The following is a 12345-nucleotide window of genomic DNA, read 5'->3' on the forward strand; positions in this document are numbered from 1 at the left end:
AGTGGAAATGACGCCGGACTGATTTTCCTGGAATTGCGTCGATTTGAGACAAAACACAGGCGCTATTGTATCTGTAATGAATTTCCCTGATTTTACATTTTCCCAGATTTTACACTGTTTTTTTTTTTCTTTTCCTCTGTTTTCTGGTGTTATTTGCCTTTAAGTAGAAAGACAGGCTCTAATAGACACGCAAGGGGACTGTTTGTTTAGTCCTGCCTTGGAATACAGCAGATTTTTCCCAATTAGCCCAGTAATTAGCCCTGTAATTAGCCCAGTAATTAGCCCAGTAATTAGCTCAGAGGTTCTCTGATCAAACACAAGCTGTTTGCCCTTATCCAGGAGCTCAGTGAATAGATTATCCTGAATCCTATCCCTACAGGCGCTGTAGTACAAGACGTGTATGAGCTTATTTAGTGCCCGATTCTTCCAATCAGCTTCTTCTTTTCCTCCCCGGCGGCGTGACGTCAGTGTAACGAAGGTGCTGTAATACGAGATGTTAAATAATTAGAAACCTTTCTCAAATCTTTCCTAAGCAGAAGAACATCAGAGCAGCCTCTTTCTTTCTCCTGACAACTTCCTTGACTACTTGGTGGTCAGACTGGTCAGAAACTTACCAGCAGGTGGCGCTGTTGAAACAAAATTTATTCATATTAACAGTATATGTATCCCTTAATATCTTGGAATCAAAAGAAAATAAATAATGAATGTAAATGACAAAAGGGCTTAGAATAGCACTCTCATCAATTTTACATTCACTTATTTTAAAGGTTTACTTATCCTTTAACACCAGACTCACTTCCTTACTCCTCCCTTCGTGACATCACATGTTCTTCAATTAGTCCATAGTCATTTCTGTTAGTCCATGGTCCAAGTGCAATACCAGCCCCCAAACCTTAAGTAGTGTTTGTCCACCAGAGGAAATGTGCACTTTAGACAACGATATCATTTGTAACACACTGTGACATGAAAAACAATGTAACTATTAAAATGTAACCTTAATAAATATTTGCAACAATTGTTACACTAAATAAAACTGTTACAACTTCCTGATATCTCATTACAATTTACTTGAAATATAGGTACTACTACTCTCCTTGGACCTTATACGTCCAAAACGATGTCACTCTTTTAGAAGCAATTTAATTTAATTTGTCTATTAGACGGTATTAAATCATTTCTCATAATTTTTTTTATAAATGTCATTAGATCTAAGCAAGTACATTTAGGATCAGTAAATAAATATCTCTTATCGTACCTACATATAATTATATGGGAGTCGGGATCAAAGGAGTCTAGAAAAAGAAAATTCATGAATTAAATTTATACTATTCATAGGAAGCATTTCACACTCCGCGCTTCATTCCAGCCTTTGGGGTTTAGTGCATTTAATCTCAAAATCTTATTAGCCTCTCTCTAGAGCATTTTTTGTTTGAAATTACCCCCTCTATTCAATGGTTGTACTATTTCTAAAACTACCCATTTCAGTTGTCCATGTGTATGTTTAGCTAAGTTAAGGGTCAGGCCATACAGGGCGTTTTGGGGAGATTCGGTCGCCTGGCGACTAATCGGCTCGTTTTTGCGGCGACCAATCTCCCCAAACGCCTTCACTGATTATGCGCCGGCTAAAATTAAAAAAACGTCGGCGCTAATCACACGCGGTGATTCGTTTTCCAAAGTCGCCCGAAGTTTCCTTGTGAGCAACTTCGGGCGACTTTGGAAAACTAACCACTGCGTGTGATTAACGCTGGCGTTTTTTCATTTTAGCATTTTTCGTTTTCCAAAGTCGCCCGAAGTTTCCTCGTGAGGCAACTTCGGGCGACTTCAGAAAACTAACCACCGCGTGTGATTAGCGTTTTTTCATTTTAGCCGGCGCATATTCAGGGAAGGCGTTTGGGGAGATTGATCGCCGCAAAAACGAGGCGATTAGTCTCCAGGCGACCAAATCTCCCCAAAACGCCCTGTGTGGACTTACCCTAAAAGGACGAGCCACCGCTGTATCAGTCTGTGTATTCTGTTTAAAGTTACGTATATCATTTTTGTGTTCCTTTATTCTAGTTTTGATGTTCCTTATTGTTTGGCCTACGTATATTAACCCGCATGGGCATTTCATATAAATAACCCCTTTAGAATCACAGGTAGCATAGTCATTGAGTTTAACCTTTGTGTTGGGTGATCAATATTGTCACCTTTTATAATAGAGGCACAGCAAATGCAGTTTAAACATGGGAATGTGCTTTTTTTGGGAGTCCCTAGAAATCTCTGTTTATTTTTATGTGCTGGAGCTGCTGGGCATAAAACATCCCGAATGCTTTTGCCTTTCTTGTAACAAAATAAGAAATACGTTTTCCATCACCCTGTAAAATAGGCCAATATTTCCTTAGCACTTTCTCAATTTCTTTATTATGTTTGACATATTTAGAAATAAAGGGAATCTGATTATTAGTGTTCTTTACATTTTTATTTATGTTTTTATTTGTATCTTACGGATTCTCTCTTTTTATAGAGGCCACTTTACTCATCGTGTGTGCCAATTCAATTGGAGGATAACCCCTTTCCAAAAATCGATTATAGACAATCGGACTAGATTTTTCATAGGGAAAACAGGGTTCTGGCTCCAACATAATTTGTAAACTGTTCATATAGCTCTAAACATTCCAGGAGTCTGTGCAACCCCCAAAGTAATCCGAAGAAATGTAGAGCAATGGAATAAACAGCTTGCAGGCAGTAATTTCAAACTGCAAAGTTTTCTTTTTATTTTAGCAGTGTAAAACACACACTACGGGGCTGATTCACTATGGGTCGAATATCGAGGGTTAATTAACCCTCGATATTCGACTAGGAATTGAAATCCTTCGACTTCGAATATCGAAGTCGAAGGATTTAGGGCAGAAAATTCGATCGTACGATCGAAGGATTATTCCTTCGATCGAACGATTAAATCCTTCGAATCGAACGATTCGAAGGATTTTAATCCAACGATCGAAGGAATATCCTTCGATCAAAAAAACTTAGGAAAGCCTATGGGGACCTTCCCCATAGGCTAACATTGACTTCGGTAGCTTTTTGCTGCCGAACTAGGGGATCGAAGTTTTTTTTAAAGAAACAGTACTTCGACTATCGAATGGTCGAATAGTCGAACGATTTTTACTTCGAATCCTTCACTCGAATTTAGTGAATCGGCCCCTACATGTTTCGGGTAAAGACCCTTTATCAAGTGTGCATAGTGCAAAGTATTGTGGGTATATATCTTCTTCCACACACCAGGAACCGCCCTCAATTACATCTTAAAGTGACAGTATATACATTAAAGTACACACTAATGTGAACAAACAATTACACAAACCCCCACTTGATCAAATAAGTATGGTCCATCCATTGTGTTGTGTCCAAGTTTACAAGTCTTTTTTGAGTCCATATCAGGGAAATTGCCATTTCTGGGCCTATCCCTGGTAGATCTATAAGTACTTTTGTCCCAAAATTGTCCTTTTGGGATCACTCTAATTGTATTTGGATTATGGAAACTCCGGGCATGCAGTAGACTATTTTTCTCTGTTTCCTTCCTATAAAGGTTCGTAATAATTCTCCCTATATCAATGGCCGAATTCACATCCAAAAAATGTTATTCCTTTTCTGACATCTCAACAGTAAATTTAACTGTTTTTTAGCTTCTTGTATCATTTCTAGCAACATGTCTTGGGGACCATTCCATAACAGTAAAATATCGTCCACACATCTCAAATATAGAACAATGTGTTCACAATATCTATGTTTCAAAAACAAATCACGTTCTAACTTGTGGACAAAGATATTCGCAAACGATGGAGCGACCGATGCCCCCATTCAGGTCCCCTGTTACTGCCCAAAAAACTCAGTTTCAACCATGAAATAATTTTTCTGTAGTACCACCGTTAAGCAGTCTATTAATAAGTACAGCAATTGATGTTCTATACTTACATCCAAAAGGGTCTCTTCTACACATTTAATCCCCCTCTTCCAGAGGTATAGAAGTATATAAACTTAGTATATCTATACTTGATAATATTATATTATTGGGGAGAATCGGCAAGGCTGTTAGTTTATTTAATAGATCTTTTGTGTCTTTCAAACAAGTAGTAATATTAATTATCACTATCGGTTGGAGAAATTGGGCCAAAGGCTCTAGAACAGACCCAATCCCTGAGACGATCGGTCGTCCTGGGGGATTTTCAACAGATTTATGTATCTTGGGTAATAGATATAGGACAGGTGTTTTGGGGTAATCAGTAATCAAAACTTTATATACATTTTTAGGGATAATATTATTATTATATGCCTCTGTAACCATACAATCTTCAATTTCTTTGATTTTTATGGTAGGATCACTCCCAATCAACTCATAATGTCCCGGGACTTTAAGTTTTTTTGGCTTCATTCGCATACATTATACGATCCATTACAACGGATGCTCCTCCCTTGTCCGCTTTTTTTTATTATAATGGAATCATTATTTTTTAGGGAGTCTAAAGCTTCTTTTCTTTCAGGGACAAATGAAATGTTTGTTTAGACTGTGTTTGTTTCTCCCATATTTTCTTTATCTCAGTCTGAACTACATTTTCAAATGTGTTGAGGGCAATATTATCAACTTGGGGAATGAAATTGCTTATTTTAGAAAAATTACCCATTCGTTCCGTTGATCTCTCAACTGGAGTAGTATTAAAAAAATGCATTTTTAGTTTGTGTGCCGGTTAAATTTTTGAAAATCAATTACCCACTCGGTATAGTCCCCTTTGTATGTTGGCACAAAGCCTAGTCCTCTGTTCATCTTCTGTAAGTCAATATGATGAAATATTAACAACCAAATTTACCTTCTCTGTTGTCTTGTACGTGGGACAAAGTCTTCCCTTTGTGGTGGAGGCCTGTAGTTTTTGCGAGGTTGGTGGCTGCCTGTAGATGGATTTCTGCCGCAACTTGAAGCGCTGATTTCTTGGCTGGAATCTAAAAAAGAAGCCCCTCGTGAATGTCAATGTCAGTGTAACGAAGTAGCGGCTGCAGCGGAGGAGCTGTCCCTGGTGCTGGTGTTTGCGTTGCTGGATTTTTCCCTTCGTTTTCTTATCAGAGGCTCCTCCGTCTCTTAGTTACCGCTTTAACACTGACTCCTCCCCTTTCCTATAGTGACCCCCCCATATCCCCATTACAGACAGAGTTGGGGGGTTGTCAGTACATTGGTCACTTAGCAGCTCTTCCCCAGAGATGTGTCACAGCTGTATAGCGCTCTCTGTCTCTGGTGTCTCTGTCTCTTCTGTCTCTGGTGTCTCTGTCTCTGGTGTCTCTGCCTCTGGTGTCTCTGTCTCTGGTGTCTCTGTGTCTGGTGTCTCTGCCTCTGGTGTCTCTGTCTCTGGTGTCTCTGTCTCTTGTGTCTTTGTCTCTTGTGTCTCTGTCTCTAGTTTTTCTGTCTCTAGTGTCTCTGTCTCTCATGTCTCTATCTCTTGTTTCTCTGTCTCTTGTTTCTCTGTCTCTTGTGTCTCTGTCTCTAGTGTCTCTTGTGTCTCTCTCTCTTGTGTCTCTGTCTCTAGTGTCTCTGTCTCTTGTGTTTCTGTCTCTTGCGTCTCTCTCTCTTGTGTCTCTGTCTCTAGTGTCTCTGTCTCTAGTGTCTCTCTCTCTCTCTCTTGTGTCTCTCTCTCTAGTGTCCCTGTCTCTAGTCTCTCTGTCTCTTGTGTCTCTCTCTCTCTTGTGTCTCTGTCTCTTGTGTCTCTCTCTCTCTTGTGTATCTCTCTCTAGTTTCTCTGTCTCTAGTGTCTCTGTCTCTTGTGTCTCTGTCTCTAGTGTCTCTGTCTCTTGTGTCCCTGTCTCTAGTTTCTCTGTCTCTAGTGTCTCTGTCTCTAGTGTCTCTCGCTCTCTCTTGTGTCTCTCTCTCTAGTGTCCCTGTCTCTAGTGTCTCTGTCTCTTGTGTCTCTCTCTCTCTTGTGTCTCTGTCTCTTGTGTCTCTCTCTCTTGTGTATCTCTCTCTAGTTTCTCTGTCTCTAGTGTCTCTGTCTCTTGTGTCACTGTCTCTAGTGTCTCTGTCTCTTGTGTCTCTGTCTCTAGTTTCTCGGTCTCTAGTGTCTCTGTCTCTAGTGTCTCTCTCTCTCTCTTGTGTCTCTCTCTCTAGTGTCCCTGTCTCTAGTGTCTCTGTTTCTTGTGTCTCTCTCTCTCTTGTGTCTCTGTCTCTAGTGTCTCTGTCTCTAGTGTCTCTCTCTCTCTTGTGTCTCTCTCTCTAGTGTCCCTGTCTCTAGTGTCTCTGTATCTTGTGTCTCTCTCTCTCTTGTGTATCTCTCTCTAGTTTCTCTGTCTCTAGTGTCTCTGTCTCTTGTGTCTCTGTCTCTAGTGTCTCTGTCTCTTGTGTCTCTGTCTCTAGTTTCTCTGTCTCTAGTGTCTCTGTCTCTTGTGTCTCTGTCTCTAGTGTCTATACTATTAGATGACCAGTGTCTGTCTCCCACTAACTACAGTCCCTTGTGTCTCTCTCCGCCTGACTTTCACTGACTCTCTCAATACAATTCACTCACCAACTCTCACCCCCACACCTCCAAGTCTCTTATTCCATCGCAAAGTTCCCATCAGATCCCCTCCCCCTTACACCTGAGTGTTTCATTTACTCCAATTCTCTCCTTCCCTCTGTCACTGTTATTATCACTTCTCTCTGTGCTTCCCCTTCTGTCTCATCTATTCTTTCTCCATGACCCTCAAATAAAAATTCCTCTCCCCCATCCCAAAAAGATTTTTAATCCAGATTAACCCACCCCCAGTCTGCAGTTCTCTGCCCCCACCCCTTCTCATCCACCCTCCTTCTCTTCCACTCTCCCCTCTCTCTGCTTCTCACTCCTCCTCCTCTTCCTCAAACTCTTCCCCTCGCACCTCTCACACTCACATGTTGCCTCAGTCTCTTCTCTGTAGCGCTGGATCCTTCTCCTTCTGACTCTGTTGTGCTCCCTCTGCCCCTGTCTCTCCTCTCCCTCAGCTTCAGCACCCAAAGCCCCGGCACAATGACAGCACCCAGAGCATCTCTCCTGCACCCACTCGTGGCTTAAATAGTGTAATTCCCCTGCGGGACGATGGAGGATCAGTACATCTCCAAACTGCACCCCTTGGTGGATTATGGGGCAGGAGCATTTTTGTTATTAGTGGGTAAGTGAGTTTATTGCTGGATATTCTCTAATTATTGGTGCCAGGGACAGAGACAGAACATTAGTGCATGGAATGGGAGCAAGTTGTATATAGTAATATAATGTACTGTATGTATCATGTAATATCATGTAATATAATGTATGTATCATGTAATATAATGTATGTATCATCAGCTGTCTGTCCGGCAGCTCCCCATCTATAGTCTCCTCATTCCCCATAGAAAAAGACTGTTCTCTCTCTCTACCTGTGTCTGTCTATCTGTCTGCTTATTATGTCTGTCTCTGTCTGTTTTTCCATATCAATTTGTCCATTTGGGCTTTTTGGATTATCAATCTGTGAATCTTTCTTAAACAACTGTCTTTCTGTCTATATATCTGTCTGTCTGTCTGTCTGTCTGTCTGTCTGTCTGTCTATCTGACTTGGCTCTGAAGACACTTAACACAGACTGTACTGTGCCTTAACAGATAACTTGAAATGCATATACTTACTATTCATTTAAAGGGGAACTATGCCTATGGCTTAATTAACTGACTTTCCTTGCTGCTATGCCTGAGTGATTTATATTTCATATAATGTTTGGGATATTTCAGCTACTGAGGGGGAAACTAGGGGATTTCATTGAAGTCTATAGGAGATAGCAGTAGGGCGTCACACAGTCTGTATAATGTATAATGTATGTATAATGCTATAATAGACAACTATGTGGATGGATAAGGATCTCTGTGCTGAGCCCATGTATTTAGTGGCTGCTGGGATAATGCAGAACTATAACTCACATTGTAGATCAAAAGCTGCCGCTAATGAGTTGTGTGAACCCAGTGTAAGTTCTTTGTCTTCATTGGTTCATGTTAATGAAGTGGATCAGAGGAGCATTTTGTTATCTAAGAAGGTACAATATGGTTTGAATATTTGTATTTAGGAGCCATAGTAAAGCTTAGTGAGTATATGTGTAGTGTGTGTCATTTTATTACTGATCACAGACTATAGGATTATTGTGTGTTTGGTTTTCTCTCTTGAGAAGGAAAGCAAAAAGGTTTCTGAGAGATGTATAAAGGCTTGAACCTTCTCTATTGGCTTAGCCCTGGGATGTTTCTATGAGTTATGAGTAGCCAGTCCATTTATCAGTCTCGCTGAGAAACATTACAGATGTCAGACACCTCCGGAATATTGTCCAAGAGCTGGAGGACTCAAATATAAGGACACGGGCTCACGTGGTTATTAGGAAAGTTCTGCCACGGGTGTTTTTTCCAGTTGAACTGCCGGGGGCAAGAAGAATTGCCCCTCTGTGTCCTCCAATGGTAATTGCCTGGGCTGAAACTGCTATTTGTTATTTCTTGAGATAAACAGGGGGAATGAAGCTGCTCCATGTTTGGTCCTTGCGAGGCTTATAATTGGATTCCCCAGTGTAGAGATAAGCAGGATTCTTTTATGCCGTTATCTCTGCTCTGGGACCAATCATGGAGTAGCTTCAGTCTTTCTTTTTGTCCTGTTTAGCTCAAAAAATAACAACATTTTTTTTTCCTGATTAAAACAAGCCCTAATCGTTGCCCTCATGCCAAATAAAAGGTTGTACCGGGATGGTTCACCTTTAAGTTAACATCTAGTATGTTATAGAATGGCCAATTCTTAGCAACATTTTAATTGGTCTTGGTTTTTTTATATTTAAAGTTTTCGAATTATTTGCCTTCTTCTGCTGACTCTCATTCTTTCAAATGGGGGGTCACTGACACCATCTTAACAACAAATGCTCTGTAAGGCTACAAATGTGTTGTTATTGCTACTTTTTAATAATAATCTTTCTCCTATTCATATTCCAATCTCTTATTCAAATCAATGCACGGTTGCTAGGGTCATTTGGTCCCTAGCAACCAGTTGGCTGAAACTGCAAACTGGAGAACTGCTGAATAAAAAGCTAAATAACTCAAAAACCACAAATAATAAGAAATGAAAACCAAATGCAAATTGTCTACATCATACTAGAAGTTAATTTGAAGGGGAACAGCCCCTTTAGGGCAGAGACACAAGCTCAGATTCGGGGAGATTAGTTGCCCAGCAACAAATCGCCTCTTCTTTGGGCGATTAATCTTCCCTAAATTCCCTTCCCGCCAGCTAGATTGTAAATCGCCATCGGGATGGCAATCGGTGCGCTTCGTTTTCCGAAGTTGCCCAAAGTTGCCTCATGAGGAAACTCCAGGCGTCTTCAGAAAACGAAGCATTCCGCGTGCCATCCCGATTTTGATTCTAGCCGGCGAGAGGCAGTTCAGGGAGATTAGTTGCCCCAAAGAAGAGGCAATTTATCGACGGGTGACTAAATCTCCCCAAATCTGAGTGTGTGTTTCTGCCCTTAAATTGTAATGGCACACAAGCATTTTCACCTCCACATTCCAAAGGCAAGAATTGTATCAGATTTTTGTTTGTCTGGTGTTAGTGATTATTGGCTGCTCCACCTAGTGGCAACGTGCAGAAGGTGCATGAAAGTGAAAGATATGAGCTGGCCTGAAATATATATATAAAAAGTAGAAACCGTTATGTTCCTGTAATGATAAAGTTAATAAACAAGAGAGTTTTTCAGTTTAATGAGAGATCGGGGCAGAAATGACGCAGCGGCATGCTCCAGCTCCTCTGTAATTCATTGCAGGATATGTCGGCTCTAAATAATGAATCATAATTACAACTTCTGTAAAGAAAAAGCATTGAAAAAATCCATTTTTTATCCATAAATCCAATTTGACATGACCGTTTCAAGCAGCATTTATTAAAGACGTATGAGGGTGGCACAATCCAATGTATTGTTCCTTTGTTATAAAATTCATATCAAACCCCAGCTGATATCACAGTTTCAGAAAGAGAGTCTGGCCGGCTTGTGTGATAGGCTTGTTAGTACTGTGATAGTGTGCTGAGCTCCTAATAACACCCACAGGGATAGAACATCATGTTATGAAATGAGGACTAGCACTGTGCACACGTGGAGCCTGGAGAACCTGTTTAAATGAAACTAATCCAGACTGAAAGGGAAGGCTGGAAGTTTTGGGGCTCTCTGTGTTTTTCATATACTCAGTATTAGAGCTCTTACACACGGGCGGTTTTTCCTGCACTCCTCTGTGTTGCGATTTCTTCCGTTCAGCCGCAGGGGAGCGCAGGAGTAGAAGTACTTAATTATTGTCAGGGGGGCTGTACTCACACAGACGCATGTAAGCAGCAAACGCAGGTGGGACACAGCATTTTGCATTTCACCTGCGTTCGCCGCATACATGCGTCTGTGTGAGTACAGCCCCCCTGACAATAATTAAGTACTTCTACTCCTGCGCTCCCCTGCGGCTGAACGGAAGAAATCGCAACGCAGAGGAGCGCAGGAAAAACCGCCCGTGTGTAAGAGCCCTAAAGTAAATGAAAAACACAGAGAGCAGCAAAACTTCAAGCCTATCACACAAGCCGGCCAGACTCTCTTTCTGAAACTGTGATATCAGCTGGGGTTTGATATGAATTTTATAACAAAGGAACAATACATTGGATTGTGCCACCCTCATACGTCTTTAATAAATGCTGCTTGAAACGGTCATGTCCAAATGTATTTATGGATAAAAAATTGATTCGCAACGCAGAGGAGCGCAGAAGAAACAGGCCGTGTGTAAGAACAGGAGTTTTACTCTGAACATTGTCTCCTTGGTGTGTCCTGTCAGGGCTGATTAACTCTCCATCTGAAGATTGTTCCACTGAGCACATGATACACCACAGATAATCAGCATTTTCTCTAGAAAACAAAAATTAGAGTCATACAGGGAAAGCATGTTCTTAGGGTCTTGCCTCTTTAGGGGTCAGGGCACACGCTCAGATTCAGGGAGATTAGTTGCCCGGCGACAAATCTCCTCTTCTTCGGGGCGACTAATCTCCCAGAACTGCCTCCCGCGGCTAGAATGTAAATCACCGCAGGATGGCACTCGCAGCGATTAATTTTCCCCCGAAGTCATCCGAAGTGTGAGGCGATTTTGGGCGACTTCGGATAAAGAAGCACTCCGAGTGCCTTCCCGCCAGCGATTTACATTCTAGCCGGCGGGATGGGAGGGGAGGCAGTTCCCATTTAGTTTAACTTTTAGGGTAGAACTACACAAGCACTTTTACCTGCCATAGCATCTGTTCAGTCACGCTGAGATGAATCGCAGGCATCATGTCGGATGTGCAGAATCTAAGGTAAGTAACAGGAATGTCGGACATTGTCGCTGCGTGCATCCGAGGCGACACGACTGACGGATGCGAACACTGCATGTTGCGTCTTCATCCGACAGTTTTGTCGTGTCTAGGGATGGGCGAATTTTTTCTTCTATGGCGTCGCGCGTCAAAATAAAAAGACACACGTCAAAAAAATTTCACCGCACGACAACATTTTTTTGACGCCCATAGACTTTAATGGGCGTCAGCGACATTTCGCTGGTGGCGAATTTTTGGCAAAATGAAATGGGTCAAATTCACCCATCCCTAGTCGTGTCAGATGCACGCAGCAACAATGTCCGACATTCCGATTACTTACCTTAGATTCTGCGCATCCAACGTGACAGCTGCGATTCATCTCAGTGCATTGGAACAGATGCTATCGCAGGTAAAATCGCTTGTGTAGTTCTACCCTCAATTTGATGTAGAGAGTGATATTCTGAGACAATTTGTAACTGGTTTTCATTTTTTATTATTTGTGTTTTTTGAGTTATTTAGCTTTTTATTCAGCAGCTCTCCAGTTTGCAGTTTCAGCCATCTTGTTGCTAGGGTCCCGAATACCATAACAACCATGCATTGATTTGAATAAGAGACTGGAATATGAATAGGAGAGGGACTAAATAGAAGAGTAATAAGAAGTAGCAATAACAATAAATGTGTAGCCTTACAGCAATCTGGTTGCTAGGGTCCAAATTACCCTAGCAATCCTGCTAGGGGGTTATTTATTTTATAAGTCCGAATGGCAAAACCTCAAAAAATTCAACTTCTTTCACTAGAAAACTCAAATTTTTAGAGGGATTTTTTTTTTCAAGATTTATTATACCTATTATATAGCAGGATAGTCACCTATCTCAAATGAAAGATATTGGGGTCTTCTGGGTTTTTCACCAGAAATTCTGACTTTTTGGGGGTTTCCGGGACAAAAATATTTGAGCAATTCAGGAAAAAGCTCGAAAAGTTTGATCAAATCTGATTTTTGCTAGATTTTACTGAGTTTTT

General features: G+C 41.2%; 1 protein-coding gene across 1 annotated transcript in view; it reads left to right on the forward strand.

Moving 5' to 3' along the window:
* The first annotated feature begins 6820 nt into the window (after positions 1 to 6820).
* The window catches only part of opn8.L (opsin 8 L homeolog), a 29297-nt gene continuing 23772 nt past the window's right edge, over positions 6821 to 12345 (forward strand). The window contains exon 1 of the mRNA XM_018264081.2: positions 6821 to 7140. Within this exon, the coding sequence (XP_018119570.1) occupies positions 7068 to 7140 (73 nt within the window). The 5' untranslated portion in view covers positions 6821 to 7067. The remainder of the gene's footprint in view (positions 7141 to 12345) is intronic.

This window comes from Xenopus laevis, chromosome 5L, assembly GCF_017654675.1.
Source record: "Xenopus laevis strain J_2021 chromosome 5L, Xenopus_laevis_v10.1, whole genome shotgun sequence".
Lineage (NCBI taxonomy): Eukaryota > Metazoa > Chordata > Amphibia > Anura > Pipidae > Xenopus > Xenopus laevis.